Genomic DNA, 19,290 nt, shown 5'->3' with positions numbered 1-19,290 from the left:
TTGCTATAATTTTGTCACTTCAAGAATGTTATATAAGTGGGATCATATACTATGTAAAACTTTTTGGATTGCCTTTTTCCCCCACCTAGCATAATTTTCTGGAGATTCACCAATGTTATTGTATCAGTAGTTTTTCCTTCTTAGTGCCGAGTAGAATTCCATGGTATGGATGAACCACAGTTTAACCATTAATCTACTGAAGGACATCCCGGCTGTTTCCAGTTTTTGGCTATACAAATAAAGCTGCTGTTAACTTTCATATATAGCTTTTTATGTAAACATAAGTCTTTATTTTTCTGGGACAAATGCTCAGAATTGCAATTGTTGGGCTGTATGGAAGTTGCATGTTTAGTTTCTTAGGAAACTGCAAACTCTTTTCCACAGTTGCTGTATTCCCCTAGCAGTGTATGAGTGATCCATTTTCTCCACATCCTCATCAGAATCTGGTGTTGTCATTAGTTTTTACTTTAGCCATTATGATGGTTGTGTAGTGATATCTCATTGTAGTTTTAATTTGTATTTCCCTGATGGCTAATAATGTGTGTGTATATATATTATATTCATATATATTAATATTATATATATATATATACATATATATATAGAGAGAGAGAGAGAGATGCAGTCTCACTCATTGCCCAGGCTGGAGTGCAGTGGCATGATCTCAGCTTACTGCAACCTACATCTCCCAGGTTCAAGCGATTCTCCTGCCTCAGGCTCCCGAGTAGCTGGGACTACAGGTCCGTACCACCACACCTGGCTCATTTTTGTGTTTTTAGTAGAGATGGGGTTTCACCATGTTGGCCAGGCTGGTCTCAAACTCCTGACCTCAGGTGATCCACCTATCTTAGACTCCCAAAGTGCTGGGAATACAGGTGTGAGCCACCGTGCCCGACCTATATATGTATTTTTAATTCAAAGAGGAGTATAGAAGAAAATGACAAAGGCCACCATCTCTTTGCCTAAGTAACTCCTGTTAAAAATAAAAGAGGCCGGGCGCGGTGGCTCACGCTTGTAATCCCAGCACTTTGGGAGGCCGAGGCGGGCGGATCACGAGGTCAGGAGATCGAGACCACGGTGAAACCCCGTCTCTACTAAAAATACAAAAAAATTAGCCGGGCATGGTGGCGGGCACCTGTAGTCCCAGCTACTTGGAGAGGCTGAGGCAGGAGAATGGCGTGAACCCGGGAGGCGGAGCTTGCAGTGAGCCGAGGTTGCGCCACTGCACTCCAGCCTGGGCGACAGAGCGAGACTCCGTCTCAAAAAAAATAAAAATAAAAATAAAAATAAATAAAAGTAATGGGGGTATAAAATTAGAAAATTCAAGCAGTACAGGAAGGTACAAAAAGAGAAATAAAGGCCTCTTCCCAACCCTGCTTTTACCTTACCCCTCTCTGTAAAGGTAACCAGTGCTAAAATATCTTGAGATTCCTTTCAGAAAGGTAAGGAAAAACCATTCCTTTCAGAAAAAGTAAGAAAAAAATTCTATAGTTACATGTTGCTATAGATGTTGATAGAATAATGAAGATTCGCAGTTATAACAACAACAACAAAAACCCAATAATGTCTAGAGACTTCATAAAAAATGAGAGCTTTCCCTATTGGCAAGTAGATCTGAGCAAATTCCATCTATCATGTGGGCTCTTGCTCTCTTCTTCATGGTTGAAGCTGGATCATAACATATATCTGTTCTGACTTGTGAGAAGGAAAGAAGGGGAAGAAATCATGGTACACCCAGAGCTTTCCAATATGGGTCCACTGACCTTCCCTTGGACAGAACTCGGTTCTGTGGCCAACCCAAGTGCAAGGAAGGCTGGGAAATGTCACTTAGTCATGTACCCAGGAAGAAGGAGAGAACAAGTTTTAGTCCCACCAGCAGTTCTCTATCAGAATTTATTATTAGAATTAAATTATCAGAATTAAAAATTGTTTAATTTTTGCCCACTGAGCACAAATGGGATCCTACCTCACACAGCCATAAACCCTGTTCTAAACTTTGCCTTGTTTATTTAATAATATAGCATGGAGATCTGACCACAGCAAAGGCACACAGATGGGCCTGATTCTGTTTAATGGTTTCAGGATATCCCATCCCATGGATGTGCCATGTCTCTTTTATCACCCTTTAGGGATGAACACTAAGGTGAATTTTCATTTTTCATTTTGCAAATAATTTTCTAAGTCGCCTCTTTGAGCATACATTTGAGCCCACATCTAGGGCTACATCCTTATCAGTAAGACTGCTGGCTCAATAGTATGTGAATTTAAATATTGCATACCATTGCCAAATTGTTTCCTATTTGATTATATCAATCTTAACCCCCACCCCAAGAGGATTTGAGAGATCTTCTCACTACACTTGTTTGTATGAAATATTATTCATTTTACTTTTTGTCACTCTGATATGTGTAAACATGTATTCTTGGCTGTTATTGCTCAGAGAATGCTAGAACCAAAATACAAGATGAAAGGTTAGCTGAGTTTCATTCTCCACATCTGGGCCATTCTAGCGCCATCTCCCAATACCTGGGAAGGCAACATCTGGGAGGCCTGCCCACCTCCAGTGTGACAGACAGGGCAGTCAGAATTCTTCTGAAGACAGTGTTCCCGATAGCTTCAGGTAATGGCACACAGTTGGCCCTTGGATTAAAATCACTTGGCTAGCTCTGTCTCAGTCCAACCCAAGAAAAATAACGGCCTTGCCCTATTTTTGAATAATAGCACATGCTTACTTTACAATATATGGCAGTGTCTTCGGCCAGTAAGGAAATTCTTCTTCCTAATGTCTAAATTCCTCCATCTGCACTCTCAGCATATTTTCTTTCATCTGGCCTTAAATGAAAACAGCAGCTTTTAATTATTTTTATGTTCCTCTAGATTTGTTCCTTTATTCTTGTGCTACTTGACTTCAACCCTGCAATTTCTAATCCAGGCTTTGAATATCCTAAGTACATTATAGCATGCCATGGCACTCCTCCTCTCTCTGTCTCTGTCTCTCTCTGTGTGTGTCTGTGTGTGTGTGTATGTGTTTGGGGGGGATAGATCAAACAAGAGTGTATGTAATGCATAGATATGGTTACAAAAAATGATAAAATCAGTCCTGTGTCATTTATCACTCAGCTTAAGAAACAGAACATCACCAATGTCCTTGAAGCTGCCTGTGTGCCATATTTTATGTTTACCCTCCCTCACCCCAACACATGTAAAACACTTATTTTAATAATTTCCTTGCTTTTTAACAAAGTGGTTCTATTGCATATGCAGGTATGCCTAAATAATATGTTGGTTTTATTGCTTGTTTTGCACTTAATGTAAATTGAGTCCTATGTATGCTATAATCTACTTTTTTTTTTTCTTTTTAAGATGGAGTCTCACTCTGTCGCCCAGGCCGGAGTGCAGTGGTGCGATCTTGGCTCACGGCAACTTTTGCCTCCCAGGTTCAGGTGATTCTCCTGCCTCAGCCTCCCGAATAGCTGGGATTACAGGTGCCCGCCATCATGCCTGGCTAATTTTTGTATTTTTACTAGAGATGGAGTTTCACTATGTTGGCCAGGTTGGTCTCGAACTCCTGACCTCAGGTGATCCGCCTGCCTCGGCCTCCCAAAGTGCTGGGATTACAGGCATGAGCCATTGCGCCCGGCCTAATCTGCTTCTTTTATGTAAATTGACATTATGCTTCTGAAATTCATCCATGCCGACATGGATGAATGAAATGAACCATGCAACATGGTTCATTAATCTTCAGTACATATAGTATTCTATTCTACTACAGCATTCCAATACATCCCAATTTAATTATCCTTTCCTCTATCAACAAACATTTATGTTGTTACTACTTTTGCTGATAGAAACACTTCTGCCTCTTGCAGGACATGTCATGAGTAGAGAACACACCCAGGAACAGAATTACTGGGCCACAGCTTACCTAGTCAGCACTACTAAATATATTCATGTGGCACAAAATGCTTTGGTCAGTGACAGACTGCATATACAATGGTGGTCCTGTAAGTTTCTAATACCATATTTTTACTATATCTTTGCTACGTTTAGATAACACAAATACTTACCACTGTGTTCCAGTTGCCTACTATATTCAGTAAAGTCACATGCCATACAGGTTTATAGCCTAGGAGCAATGGGCTCTACCACATAGTCTAGTTGTGTAGCAGGCTACACCCTCTAGGTGTGTGTAAGTGCACTCTATGATGTTGGCACGATGAAACTGCCTAATAATGCATTTCTTAGAATGTATCCCTGTTGTTAAGTGACATATGTAATGATGTAATGCCAACTTTTCCAAAGTTTTTTTTTTTCTTTTTGAGATGGAGTTTCACTCTGTTGCCTAGGCTGAAGTGCAGTGGCACGATCTCGGCTCACTGCAACCTCTGCCTCCTGGGTTCAAGCTATCCTCCTACCTCAGCCTCTCTAGTAGCTGGGATTACAGGGGTGCACCACCACGCACAGCTAATTTTTGTATTTTAAGTAGAGACAGGGTTTTGCCATGTTGGCCAGGCTGGTCTGGAACTCCTGACCTCAGGTGATCTGCCCACCTCGGCCTCCCAAAGTGCTGGGATTACAGGCATGAGCTACCGTGCCTGGCTTTCCAAAGTTTTTGTGTCATGTTTTCAAACGTCTTATAAACTGAATAGAGGTGTTTTATTCTTTGAAAAAGATTGTGTAATTTTGGAATGATTGGTTTTTTAAATGTTTGGTAGAATCTATCTGTAAGACTATCTGTGGCTGCAGTGTTCTTTGTGGGACCACTTATTATCATTATCATCTTGTTATTATTGTTAATTTTTAATGGTGGTAGAACTACTTGGGTTTTTTTCTTGCACCAGTTTTGGTAATTTGTATTTTTATAGAAATATATCCCTTTCACCTAAGTTTTCAAATTGATTGGCATAAAATTTTTTTTTGTAATATTATCTTACTATGTTTAAGAAAACCTAAGCAGGAAATGAGTTTATTGTAAAGCTATCACCTAGTTCACAAAATCACTGAGAAGGCTCAAGAACCATTTCAGAAAATGAGCGGAGAGGCCAGGCGCGTGACTCATGCCTGTAATCCCAGCACTTTGGGAGGCCGAGGCTGGTGGATCACTTGAGGCCAGGAGTTCGAGACCAGCCTGGCCAACATGGCAAAACCCCGTCACCACTAAAAATACAAAAATTAGCTGGGCGTGGTGGTGTGCACCTGTAGTCCCAGCTACTCGGGAGGTTGAGGCAGGAGAATTGCTTGAACCCAGGAGACGGAGGTTGCAGTGAGCTGAGATCGCACCACTACACTCAGCCTAGGTGATAGTGTGAGACTCTGTCTCAAAAAATAAAAAGAAAAAAGAAAATGAGCAGAGATATGGAGGGGGAAGGCAGTGGGGGCACAGCTAGGGTTGCCCCACAGAGCAGGGTGGGCCAGGGTGTTCTCATTCATCCTGTCTGCTTTGTCTCTTTTTTTCTGGATCTCCTGTCACTCATATGTTGAAAAATGTTATTTCTGGAACTCCTATTATGCAGATCCTGAAATCATTCTTTATTTCTCTTCCTTTTGTTCTCATAATTTCTATTTCTTTGCCCCTCTGCTTTCCTTTCTGCAAAAGAATTTCATGAATTGTATCTTCCATCCTTTCAAATAAATTTTTTTCATTTTTGCTATTTTCTTTTTCAATTTCTTAAAATTAAAATTTTTAAAGAAATTAAAAATTTTTTACATTTCCGAATTTTCATTTGTGGAGCAGCGTGTTCTTTTCATAGATGTAGTAGCTTCTCTAATTCCTCCGAAAGTATTTTTTTCTTCTTTTAAAAATGGTTGGCCAGGCACGGTGGCTCACACCTGTAATCCCAACACTTTGGGTGGCCGAGGTGGGTGGATCACTTGAGGTCAGGAGTTCGAGACCAGCTTGGCCAACATGGTGAAACCCTGTCTCTACTAAAAATACAAAAAAGTAGCTGGCTGTAGTGGCGTGTGTCTGTAATTCCAGCTACTCAGGAGGCTGAGGCAGGTGAATTGCTTGAACCGGGAGGCAGAGGTTGCAGTGAGCCAAGATTGCGCCACTGCACTCCAGCCTGGGCGACACAGCAAGACCCCATCTCAAAAAAAAAAAAAAAAAAAGGTTGTCTCCTGCCTGGCACTGTTCCACCAAGTTGCTCTTTCCCGCATTCGTTTGGCAGTCTGTCTTTCAAGTTAGCTGCTGCTCATACACACTTCTTGTGTTTGATTAGGTGAGGTTAGGAACCTGCCTGGACATTCCTTGTGTTGAGTGGGTCTTGTAGCTGCGAGTATGATCAGGGTGTACTATAGGGTGAGAGGAGTCCTAAGCAAGTGCCTCAAGGTCTTTTCCTTGGGGTGGGTCAGATTCCACAGAGAAAAACCATCTTACCTCCTGCCTGTAGAGTGAAGGCCACCTGCTGTTCTGGAATCAGCACTCGATGCATACCACTGCTTTATCTCCTCAGTCTCAGAGAGGGCCCTGTCCTCAATGCCTGGAGTGGAGAAGGGCATCTGGGGCTGATGACTTCTCACTCTGACCCAAGCCTCCTGAGTCTAGCTTCTCTCTCCCAGGTTCAGTACTGGCAGTGCCTGAGACTTTGGAGGATTTTACTGGTATACATTTTGTCTGTTCTCAGCCTACTCTGTTGCTGGTTTAGGATTTGAGATCTTGCCCATCCATTTTCTAGGAACAAAAATTTTGTAGGCTGGGGCTAGGCACAGTGGCTCATGCCTGTAATCTCAGCACTTTGGGAGGCTGCGGCAGGCGGGTAACTTGAGGCCAGGAGTTTGAGACCAGCCTGGGCAACACAGCAAGACCCGAACTCTACCAAAAAAAAAAAAAATTAGCCAGGAATGATGGTGCATGCCTGTAGTTTCAGCTACTCAGGAGGCTGAGGTGGGAGGATCACTTAAGCCCAGGAGGTCAAGGCTGCAGTGAGCCTAGGTCACACCACTGCACTACAGCCTGGGTAACAGAGTGAGACTGTCTCCAAAAACAAACAATTTGGGATTGCTCTTGTCTCTTGTTGTCATCTTCTCCATGGGTTTATGTTTTCCTAGGAAAAAACTAAAAGCTAAAAGGAGAAATTTCCTATGGTTTAAAAGGATTTCAATAGGCAGCAAAATTAACTGTGTGTGCTCACTCTCCTCTCTTAACCTTTTTCTATATTTTAAATCTTGCCTGTATCTCTACTTACGCTCATTTGAAATTCCTCATATTGTGTGCTGCTTATTCATGTGCTCTCTTCTTTTCCTTGATCAATTCTGCTGGAGATTTGTCAGTATTATCAGTGTTTTCAAAGAGCCAACTTTCAAAGGAACATCATCTGCCCCTGTTCTGTGTTTAGACCCGGCCCTTAGATCAGATGCATTATTTATGTGGTGTACATAATTTGTATCTCTGCCAAATGTTTGTGTGTTTTACCCAACAATTACTGAAAAGGTGAAATGAAATCTCCCGCTCTGATGGGTATTTTTCAATTCCCTTTGTAGTTTTATGTAAAGCTATTTTATTAAGCAATCCAGGATTACAATTGCTATAACTTCCTGATAAATTTAGCCTTTTAACTTGTTTGTATTTCTAGTAATACTTATTTGCTTTAATGCCTATTTTAGTTGATATGAATAAATATCATATATATATATGTCTCTCTTCTTTTCACTTTACAAAAACTTTCTCTTTTAGGCTATCTCTTGAAAATATCATAAAGCTAGATCTTAAAACTTCTTTTGATATGGTCTTTAGTAGAGCGTGGTAGTATGTTTATTACATTATTTCTGAAATCTTCTAGAGATTAGGATTATAGTATAACTGTTGTGGCCGTTTAGCCAAATAACTCAAAGGATCAAACAACATTACACATTCAGTGTTGTAAGAGAACAACTCTCAAAGACATATGTTAGCGGCTGTTAAAGTTTTATATTGACTTAGTAACAAAGGATCTAAGCCAGAAGACAAAATATCTGAGTGAACAGCATTTAAGCAACAGGGATTTATATAGTTAGTCTAAAAAGGAATGCAAAATAATATTGCTGAGTTAGGTACCTAGTGGGCTGACTTTCTAAGGGCTATTGACCATGTCATCTGGAGGTCAGCTTCTCTGTCAAGCTGTAAGGTCCCAACAACTCCTCTGTTTCCAACCTCACTGGCCGTGAGCTGTCTGCACCTTCACTGGCTGAGAATTGTTAAACAAAGATGCCTGCCCAAGGGTGTCAGATGAGGTCAAGCAGGCTTATTAGAAAATATTCTAGGGTGATATTAAGTTTTAAAAACTCAAGCAATCATCAGCTTGCTTTTTTTGAAGTTTGGAATAAAGCTTTCTTTAACAATTTAACATAAAAATACAAAATTCTTTTGTCAGAATGTATGCGATTCTGGTCTTATTAATTGATAAAGCTAAAGGTAGCCTTAGCTAAAATATAAACTAGAATAGCTAAAGGCTGCTGTAAAATAAATAAGCTTTTATAGACAAGAAACTTAAATTTTCTATCATGGCTATTGTAAAAGTTAGAATTGGTATAATTTACTTAATAAGTAGCAAATGACATATATACTACTTCATCAAAATATAGGTCTACCACGGAGGCCAGACGCAGTGTGGGGGCTGGACGTGGTGGCTCACACCTGTAATCCCAGCACTCTGGGAGGCCAAGGCAGGTTGATCACTCGAGGCTAGGAGTTCGAGACCAGCCTGGCCAACATGGCGAAACCCTGTCTCTACTAAAAATACAACAAACAAACCAACCAACCAACCCAGCAACAATAAAACAGGTCTACCCTGGAGTCATACTCTAATTTTTTCTATTTTCCTCCCTTTCTGATCCTTTATCCCACTTTCTTTTTCTTCCTCTTCCTTCTCCTTCTTCTTTGTCAAAGACATAGAGGATTGAGATATTATCATTGATCCATACAAAGTCCCTTTCTCATTTATTTTCTTTCATTCGCACCCCCCCATTTCTATTCCCCGTCTTCCCATGTGCAACCTTCCTAATATGTTTGACATGCATCTTTTTGTTTGTATGTATTTTTAGAAAATGTTTATTGTTTTGTGTGCATTTTTTATGTCAGCATTTTACTAATCCATAGGTAGAACTAGTCTTTTTATAGGCAGTTTGCAAAAAATGGCTATTCTTTTACTTATTTAAATTAATTAATTTTTAAATGGCAAATAAAAGTTGTATATATTATTGGGTACAAAATGACATTTAAAGTATATATACATTGTAAAATGGCTCAATCGAGCTAATTAACATATAAATTACATACTTATTTTTTGTACTGAGATCACTTAAAATCTGTTCTCATCAATTTTAAAGAATACGAAGCATTGTTATTAACTGTAGATGTTGTATATCTATAGTTAATGCAACATGTACACATGGTGTACAACAGATCCCTTGAACTTTTTTTCCTATCCTACTTTCCATCAAAGGATACAAAAAAGAAATTTTGTTTCCTTTGAGCAGTATCTTCCCAATACCCCCACCTCAGAAAATGACTATTCTTGTTCTTGTAGCTTATTTTAATTTTTATTATTTATTATTTATTATTTTTTTGAGAGGAGTCTCGCTCTGTCGCCCAGGCTGGAGTGCAGTGGCACAATCTCGGCTCACTGCAAGCTCCGCCTCCTGGGTTCACGCCATTCTCCTCCCTCAGCCTCTCGAGTAGCTGGGACTACAGGCGCCTGCCACCACGCCCAGCTAATTTTTGATTTTTTTTTTTTTTTTTTTTTTTTTTTAGTAGAGACGGGGTTTCACGGCATTAGCTAGGATGGTCTCAATCTCTTGACCTTGTGATCCACCCACTTCGGCCTCCCAAAGTGCTGGGATTACAGGCGTGAGCCACCGTGCCCCACTCTTGTAGCTTATTTTAAAATTGCAGACATGAGTTTGTCTTTGCTACACTGTAATCAAATTTGTTGCTCAATTACCCAATATGAGGCAAACCAGTGTAGGCTTTGTGTTGAAGAGTGCAGCCACTAGATGGAAAAAACAGGGCCAGGACTAAGGTGAGGCTTGTGAGGTGACCATGAACCTGAGAAAGAGCACCTCCTTAAATTTTGCATCTGGAGTGCTTTACTTGCCTCATCCTAGTTTCAGCCCTGGAAGAAAGTCTAGATCCCTGCATCATTGCAGAGAGATCTAATGTCTACTGTGTCTTAGCACTCCTGTTGAAACTTGTAACATCTTATTACATAAATAAGAAATAATTAGGCTATAAAGAATTTGAATATCCTCTCATACTGGGTTAACAAATATCTGGTAGGGCATTTGGTAAACCTCTAGCTTCGTTTAATAGACAACTATTTATAAGACTGGGTAGCCAACAAAGATTGCATATACATTCCTGAAGGATATACAGGAGCCATTCATAAAAATGGTCTGCTGACTAGGCTACAAAGGAAATTGTGACTGATTCCAAATAGCAAAAGACATACCATTACATTCACTGACTGCCATGCAATAAAATTAAAAATAATGTTAGAAAACTATATCCATCCCCACCTATACTCAGAAAGTATTCTCCAGTGTACTTCTAAGATTGCAGAAAAAATAAAAGTGGGTACTCTCATGAACTGTGGCCAAAGTACTACGCAGATGAAAACTTTCGGCTTTAAATGCATCTATCAGAAAATAAGAAAGATTATAAATAAATTTAGCTTCCAAGAAACTCTAGAAAAGGAACAATAAAAAAATCCAAAAGAGATATAAGGAGGAAATTAATCGAGAACAAAAACTGATAATACAGAAAACATAGGAAGAAACTGAATTGATCAGTTTAAACCAAACCAACCGAAACCAATTCTTTTTTTTTTGAGACGGAGTCTTGCTCTGTCACCCAGGCTGGAGAGAAGTGGTGCAATCTCAGCTCACTGCAAGCTCCGCCTCCTGGGTTCACGCCATTCTCCTGCCTCAGCCTCCTGAGTAGCTGGGACTACCGGCGCCCGCCACCATGCCCGGCTAATTTTTTTTTTTTTTTGTATTTTTTAGTAGAGACAAGGTTTCACTGTGTTAGCCAGGATGGTCTCGATCTCCTGACCTCATGATCCGCCCGCCTCGGCCTCCCAAAGTGCTGGGATTACAGGCGTGAGCCACTGCGCCTGGCCCAATTCTTTAAAAATGCCAAATAAGAGACAAATCTTTGAAAAATCTTACATTAAAAAAAAAAAAAGAGGCCAGGCTCTGTGGCTGATGCCTATAATCCCAGCACTTTGCAAGGAGAGGCAGGAGGATCTCTTGAAGCCAGGAGTCTGAGACTAGCCTGGACAATGTAGTGAGACCTCATATATACAAAAACTTAGAAAATTAGCCAGGAATGGTGGCACACATCCGTAATCCCAGCTACTCAGGAGGCTGAGGTGGGAGGATTGCTTGGGCCTGGGAGTTCAAGATTACGGTAAGCTCTGATGGAGCTATTGCACTCCAGCCTGGGTGATGAGTGAGATGCTGTCTAGGAGGAGGAGGAGGAGGAGGAGGAGGACGAGGAGGAGGAGGAGGAGGAGGAGGAGGAGGAGGAGAAAAAAAAAGAAAGAGAAGGACCAATTTTAAGAACTTAGCTACAGAAGAGGAGATTTATTTAAAAAAGAAGAGGAAGAAGAAAAAGAGAGGAAGAAAATACTACTTAAATCTTTTGGACCAAGACACTGAAAATCTGGATGAAATAAATAATTTTCTGTGAAAATATAATGATCACAATTGGCTTAAGGAGCAGTAGAAAAACACCAAGAGATTAGTAGTCATAAAAAAATGAAAAAGGCAGTTATGAAGAGCTACGGCTGAACAAAATGTCCAGACATTTTCACAATATTACCAAATCCTCAAGGAATAAGAAAAAGCCCCCCCCGTATTTCTACGATGATTAACTAGTTTGATTTTTCTGTGCTTGGAGGGTTCCTTGGATGTGTAACCACCCAATGGGTTCATTCTGAATAGAGCTGACTTATCAAGACAGCAGAACTGCAATAGAGAAAGAGCTTAATTCACGAAGAGCCGGCTGTGTGGGAGACCACAGGAGTGACTGGCAGGTCTAGGTGGAACCATCAGTCATCAGAAATGTAAAAAACCTGAAAAGACATCTCAAAAGGCCAATCTTGGTTTCTACAATAGTGATATTGTCTGCAAGAGTAACTGGGGGAAGTTGCCTATCTCGTGACCTCCGATATAATGATGGGTAATCCTTTATGTCTACACCTTAGCAGAATTCAGGGTCCTCTCCTCTCCCTAGCCTGGTGGCCCTTCATTAGCTTTACCAAGGTGATTGAGTTTTGGGAACGGGTTATTATAATTTAAATTATAAACTAAGTCTCTCCCAAAGTTAGGTTGGCCCAAACCCAAGAATAATTAAGGACAATTTGAAAGCTTAAGGGCAAGATAAGGGGCTGGTTAGATCATATCTCTTTCACTGCCGTGATTTTCTCACTGTTACAATTTTTGCAAAGGTGATTTCAGATGTGGGACTTTCAGTTTTAAAACTGACAAGTTGATCCTGTACATGTTTTATAAATTATCTAGACAGATTAGCATGACTTGGATACCAAAATGGGACAAGGATAGCATCAGAGAAGTATGATCCAATTTAAATATTTGCAAACTGAATCCAGCAGTTTATTAAAAAAGCAATTCGGAAAAAAGGAATGGATGTAAATGTTCTTAAATTGATAAAGAACATCTACCAGAAGTGACAGGAAAGCTCATGCTTGCATCCTGAGAAACGTTGTAAGTGTTCTCAGGACAGCAGGGAGCAAGGCAAGTATGTTTGCTGTTACTGCAACTGCTTAACATTGTACAGGAGGTGTCTGCCAAGATCATGAGGGCAAAAATATGAAAATATTAGAAAGAAAGGGACAAAACTGTACTCTTTGTAGAGAATACTATTGTCTATGGTGAAAACCAAACACTGATGAACAGACTATCAGAACAAATAAAAAATTCTGCGAGGTGGCTGCGTAAAGAGCTCTCATTCACAATTAATAACAAATTAGAATATATTGAAAAATAGGTAACACAATTGAGGGCTTCTTATGTGACAGATTCTCTGCTACACACTTTTTTTTTTCCTTTTGAGACAGAGTCTTGTTCTGTCACCCAGGCTGGAGTGCAATGGCGTGATCTCGGCTCACTGCAAGCTCAGCCTCCTGGGTTAAAGTGATTCTCCTGCCTCAGCCCTGAGTAGCTGGGGCTACAGACATGTGCCACCATGCCCGGCTAATTTTTATATTTTTAGTAGAGACAGGGTTTCACCATGTTGGTCAGGCTGGTCTCGAACTCCTGACCTCATGATCCACCCACCTCGGCCTCCCAAAGTGCTGGGATTACAGGCATCAGCCAATGTGCCCGGCCACGCCACACATTTTTGAATGTATTCCCTTCTATGATCCCCAGAACAACTGACTTGCGCTGATGGAAATAAGTGGTAGAGACAGGAATTGAACCTACCTATTTAATCCTGAAGTGTCTTCTATCCAAAATAATTCAGATCACCATGGCAGTGAATAAACATAAGATCCTGGTGGCAGGAGCAACTCAATGTCCATCGAGATGCCTACTCTCTCTTCCGTAGGGTGGAGTTGCAGCTGGTAGTGGCCCCCAGCAGGGCACTTCCCAGGCTCCTTGACATCTGTGTGAGGCCATGCGACTCATCCTGCAAATGAAAGCAAGCGGAAAGGATGCGGGTCACTTCTTGATCAAGGTGGTTAACAGAGGGGCGTATCTTCTCCAGCCTCTCTCAATCCTGGCACTAGCTGGATGGCAAAGCCCAGGGCAATCTTAGAGACCTGGAGGGAAAGATGACAAACCCTCTCTCTGCTTTGGGTCCTGAATGGGTTCCCAAACGTGAAATAGGGTCTGCTACATAAGACAGAAACAGACTTCCTTTGTGTTAAACTGCTGAAATTATAGAGTTATTTGTTACAGCAACTAATGTTATCCTAATTAACACAAACCTAACAAGAAATGTCCAGGATTTACATGAAAAAACTTCTAAATGTTTAGAAGACTATATGAGATTTGAAAAAAAATGGATGCTATAATATACTTATGGGTAAGACAACTGATTCCTGCAAAGATATAAATTTTTCCCTAAATATCCCTACTTCAGTACTTGTCTAGACAATTTTGTCATTTATTTGGAAGATTAAACAAAGAAGATGAAATAAAATTTTGAAAGAGAATAATAAATGGCAGGGGCTTCCTTAACATTGTATAGGAGGGGTCAGCTAAGATAATGAGGCCAAAAATATGCAAATATTGGAAAGTTATGAAAGGCTAATATAAGATTGTGATTAAATCAGAAGTGGCCCTGGCGTGGAGATTGATAAATAGGTCAGTGGAATAGTACTGACAGACCAGAAACAGTCTCAGGCACACATGAGAATTGAGCAAATGACTAAGTCAACATTTTAAATTAGGAATGAACGGACAAAGTGGAGAATGTTGTTGAGACAATTAGGCACCCAATTTGAAAAACATATTGTGGAATAATTTCAACCTCATACCATTCTCAAAAATAAACAATTACCTTGAAGGTAAGGAAAATCAAAAGAACATATAAAACAAGGAAAACATTCACAAATTTGATAACATTACAAGTAGTATATAATGTATGACAAGGGCACCAGAAACAAAGTAGAAAATACTTGCTATGTACATGGCAGGCAAATAATCAATAGCCGGGATATATACAACTTCTACAAATTGACAAGAAAGTGGAAGAATGGGCAAGGGGTATGTACTAGTAATTCACACATAACATAGCAAATGATGCTCAGCCCCACTGACAATTGGATAATTGGATAACAATAAAGGGGCCGGGTGTGGTGGCTCACCCCTGTAATCCTGGCACTTTGGGAGGCCGAGGCGGGAAGATTATTTGAGCCCAGGAGTTCAAGACCAGCCTGGCCAACATAGTGAGACCTCATCTCTACAAAAAATAAAGAATTAGCCAGGCATAATGGCACACATCTGTAGTCCCAGATATTCCTATACAGTATATAGGAATTAGTTTACTCATATATACTAAGAGCTATGTAGAAGGGCTTTCACTGTAGCAAGAGTGGTAATAGGAAAACTTGAAAACACCCTAAGTGCTCGTTCAAAGGTGAACTCTAGAATACCATGGAGCAATAGAAAAGAATCAAGTGGTTCTTCGTGGACTGCTATGGAAATAGATACGATTCTTAGAGATAAAATACGTCATTAAGTTAAAAAGAATATTGTAGGACACTGCTTATAATGTCATTTATATAGGATAAAAATAAATAAAACCCACAAAACAAACCTTTATTTCTGTATGTGCCTATATATGCCCGTAAATGTAGAGAAAGTTAGGGAGGCTCAACAACAAACTAAAGGTGGTGGGAGCCTAGGGGTGGGTGGGGAAATGGGCAGGGGCAGCCTTGGACACATTTTTTTCCTTGACATTGTTGGAATCTTCTACAATGAGGATGTATTTGTGCATATAATAGTATAATTTAATAAATACAAACAGAAAAAGATGAAAATCCTGAGGCTTCCACCCCAGAGATTTTTATCGGGATGGTGTATTATTTCGTTCTTGCACTGCAATAAAGAAATACCTGAGATTGGGTAATTTATAAAGAAAAGAGGTTTAATTGGCTCACAGTTCCGCAGGCCGTACAGGAAGGATGATGCTGGCATTTGCTCGGCTTCGGAGGCCTCAGGAAACTTACAAACATGGCGGAAGGCAAAGCGGGAGCGAGTACTTCTCATGCCTGGAGCAGCAGGAAGAGAAGGGGGAGGTGCCACACACTTACAACCCACCAGATCCGGAGATGACTCACTCTTACCACGACAGCACCTGGGAGATGGTGTTAAACCATGAGAAATGGCCCCCACAATCCAATCACCTCCCGCCAGGCCTCACCTCCAACATTGGGGATTACAATTTGACATGAGATCCAAACTGTATCAGATGGTTTGGTGGGAATCAGTGTTTTTTTTTTTTTTTTTTGACGTCTCCTTGGGTGATTCTGAGACCGTAGGCCATAGTGAATTGCTGGCTATTGGAGACTATATATTATAGACCATAATTCATAATTCAGCTTCTTATGTGTTTTCTATAATATGTAACTCTTTTTTTTGAGATGGAGTCTTGCTCTGTCACCCAGGCTGGGGTACAGTGGCATGATCTTGGCTCACTGCAACCTCCACCTCCTGGGTTCAAGCGATTCTCCTGCCTCAGCCTCCCGAGTAGCTGGGATCACAGGCATGTGCCATCATGCTCAGTTATTTATTTATTTATTTTTATTTTTTATTTTTTGTATTTTTAGTAGAGACAGGGTTTCGCCATGTTGGCCAGGCTGGTCTTGAACTCCTGACCTCAAATGGTCTGCCTGCCTTGGCCTCCCAGAGTGCTGGGATTACAGGTGTGAGCCACCATGCCCAGCCTATAATACGTAACTTTTTAAAATAACAACGTAGTGCTTGCTTCTGCAACACATATACTAAAATTGGAACCATACAGAGAACATTAGCATAAGTTCCCAAGGATGACGCAGAAATTTGTAAAGTATTCCACATTTTTGTTAAGGTGGTAGATTTTGTTATGTGTGTTTTACCACAATTAAAGAAAATAACAGTATGAATCATTTGACTGAAACCACAGAGACAGATTTCAATAAACTGGGGCCTTTGTCACTAATTCAAATGTCATCTGTCTCTGTTTAAACGAATGTTGGTTTTTCCTTTTGTCTTTCAGGAAAAACTCTAACTTTTCTCACTGGTAGCAGTTTTAGGTACAGACACATCTCCAGTAGCCTGTGACCCCCCAGCGCTCCACGTTTACGTGTCCCCCGTGGAATCTCTCCGACTGCTCTGTGTGAAGCACACAGCTCCCCACCCCGTCACGCAGCCCTCTGGAGTCCAGGCGTTATCCACTCTGCAGGGCCGCCCTGCTGATCTCAGGGGACGCGTCCAGCTCTCCACCCTGTGCTCCCTATCCTGTTTTCTCTTCTGTTGGGACTCAGAAAACAGGAAGAAAGGTCTCAGGTCGAGTGAGCCACAGAAGGATGTACTTGTGCATAGGAAGCAGCTCAAAAGTCGGGGCAGATGGCCGGGCATGGTGGCTCAGGCCTGAAATCCCAGCACTTTGGGAGGCTGAGGCGGACGGATCACATGCGGTCAGGAGTTGGAGACCAGCCTGGCCAACAAGGGGAAACCCTGTCTCCACTAAAAATACAAAAATTAGCCGGGCTTGGCGGCACATGCCTGTAATCCCAGCTACTTGGGAGGCTGAGGCAGGAGAATTGCTTGAACCCTGGAGGTGGAGGTTGCAGTGAGCCGAGATTACACCATTGCACTCCAGCCTGGGTGACAGAGCAAGACTCTATTGCAAAAAAAAAAAAAAAAAAGAAATGTTGGGGCAGAAACACTGCTTTTATTATGGGATGCTGCCCCACCCCCCTGCTGCATAAGATATAGTATAAACTCCCCAGTGTTTTAAATTCTGATGCATAGCTGAGCCCATGAATTTCAGAGAAGCACTTTCAGTTTGTGGGCCTGGACAAGGAAAGCACTTAGAAAAGTTCCCGGCACATAATCAACACACAACAAGTGTTAACTCCTATCGTGATGGCCCTACTAGTTAGCCTGGCCCATTGGGGTTGTGTTGTTCCTAGCCCAAAAAGCTTTGTCACATTCTGCACACTTAAACCCAGGTGAAGCAACCACGTCACCCTGCCAGTATGCGCACAGCCTCGGGACCAAGTCACCTTAACACAAGCCCTCCCTGACTGCTCATCATCCTTGTCTCTTTTGGTTTTTCACTCCCACTCTCAGCTAGCAAAACGTGGACTCAATGTTGTGCTTATTAGCCGGACACTGGAAAAACTAGAGGCCATTGCCACAGAGATCGGTGAGTGACCCCCCCAAATAAGGGAAATGCATGTGGAGCCCACCAACCAAGCCTGCTCCCACCATGCCAGTTGATGTACTTGGCATCCCCACATCTGCTCTCAGAGCCTGGGGCACCAGCTCTCCTGGGGAGCCCGGTTACAAAGCAGAGGGCGGGATAGAAGGTGTCAGCTTTAGTGCACACTGGCTCTGTGGGCTGGGGGAAGCAGGAACTGAGGCACTAATAGGTCCGCTCTCTCCTTTGGGTGGGTGCCTTCATCACTACATCAGCCCTGCTCATCCTTGAGCAGGCTTTCCAATTTTTCTGCAATGATACACTGTTTTCTGAATAAGAAAGAGAGTCAATTCTCAACTAACTACTATTTCATGGATCAATCACAGCGATGTTTGTTTGCTAAACTAATTCCTGAATTAACTAACTAGTTGTTGAATTTTAAAAATAATTCCATTTTTACATATGAAAGTGTACAGCATATCCTTGAGCCAGCAGGCTGCCTGGTTGCTTCTGCCACTCCCTTCAAAAGCAAGATCGGTGTTTGGGACTTCCCTTCCCCATGTCTGTGCTCTGCTCTTGGCAGGAGGATGAGGGACAATGCTTACTGGTGTTTGTCAGATTTTATAAATCGTTTTGATCCAGGATCGTCATGTAAGGATGTGGAGGTTGTACACTGTACAACCCTGAGGCAACTTTTATATCATAATGTTTTATTATGATGATTTGCTCTGAAGTGTTCTTTTGTTAATAATTATAATCATATTTCTTTTGGGACCTCTGCATTTTAATAATTATCAATTTAATAACAAACTCTTTAACTCAAAGGGATGAGACTTTAGTTGTGGAGACTTGTGAAGACTATGGTGGGCTGTCAGGGGTGAGCCTTGTTTCCCTGGGGGAGATTTGGGACAGGAGATGGGTGTGGGAGGTGTGGGCTGTGCAGTCACACTGTGAAGCACAGTGCCCTTGAACCCATGAATTCTGCTTTTGTTCTGTGTCTGGGTATCAGAAGTAACTTTGACTAGGACTGAGACATTCTTCAGTGTTTGCCTCACAATGCTGAAATGTGCTTTTTATCATCCTTTTGAAAAGCAAGTAGTGTCTTTGGACTGAAAGCATTGTCCACCCCCAAACTATGCCTCAAGTTTGCTTGGCCCACAAATACTGGCTAACTCCAAAGCAAAGCAGCTCACCAAGCCACTAGTAAACTCTATAGCTTTCACATCTGACGGAAAACTCCCACAGAAGGCAAGTTAACACAGAGTAGTAGGGAACGCATTGAACGTGGAGTGACCAGAGAGTGGATGGTCTTGGCTACGTCAGTTAGCTTCTCTGAGCCTTCATTTTCTCCTCTGGAAAATGAAAGTCATAATGCCTACTTTTAGAAGGTTGTAGGGATGATGACCGTAAGACATTGTGTATGTAAATGCTCTGTGAAT

General features: G+C 41.4%; 1 protein-coding gene and 1 non-coding gene across 3 annotated transcripts in view; both read left to right on the top strand.

The window, feature by feature from the left end:
• HSD17B3 (hydroxysteroid 17-beta dehydrogenase 3) overlaps window positions 1–19,290 on the top strand; it is a 54,497-nt gene that overhangs the window by 16,990 nt on the left and 18,217 nt on the right. For both annotated transcript variants that reach the window (XM_032162661.2, XM_058445577.1), the window contains exon 3: window positions 17,782–17,857. In XM_032162661.2, the coding sequence (XP_032018552.1) occupies window positions 17,782–17,857 (76 nt within the window). The remainder of the gene's footprint in view (window positions 1–17,781; window positions 17,858–19,290) is intronic.
• On the top strand, window positions 16,425–16,528 carry LOC116475986 (U6 spliceosomal RNA). Its single transcript, XR_004250074.1, has one exon. It is a non-coding gene; the product is annotated as a U6 spliceosomal RNA (small nuclear RNA).

The sequence above is a fragment of the Hylobates moloch genome, unplaced genomic scaffold (genome assembly GCF_009828535.3).
Source record: "Hylobates moloch isolate HMO894 unplaced genomic scaffold, HMol_V3 SCAFFOLD_10, whole genome shotgun sequence".
Lineage (NCBI taxonomy): Eukaryota > Metazoa > Chordata > Mammalia > Primates > Hylobatidae > Hylobates > Hylobates moloch.
The sequence above is the reverse complement of the archived record's forward strand: the minus strand, read 5'-3'. Positions and strand labels throughout refer to the sequence as shown.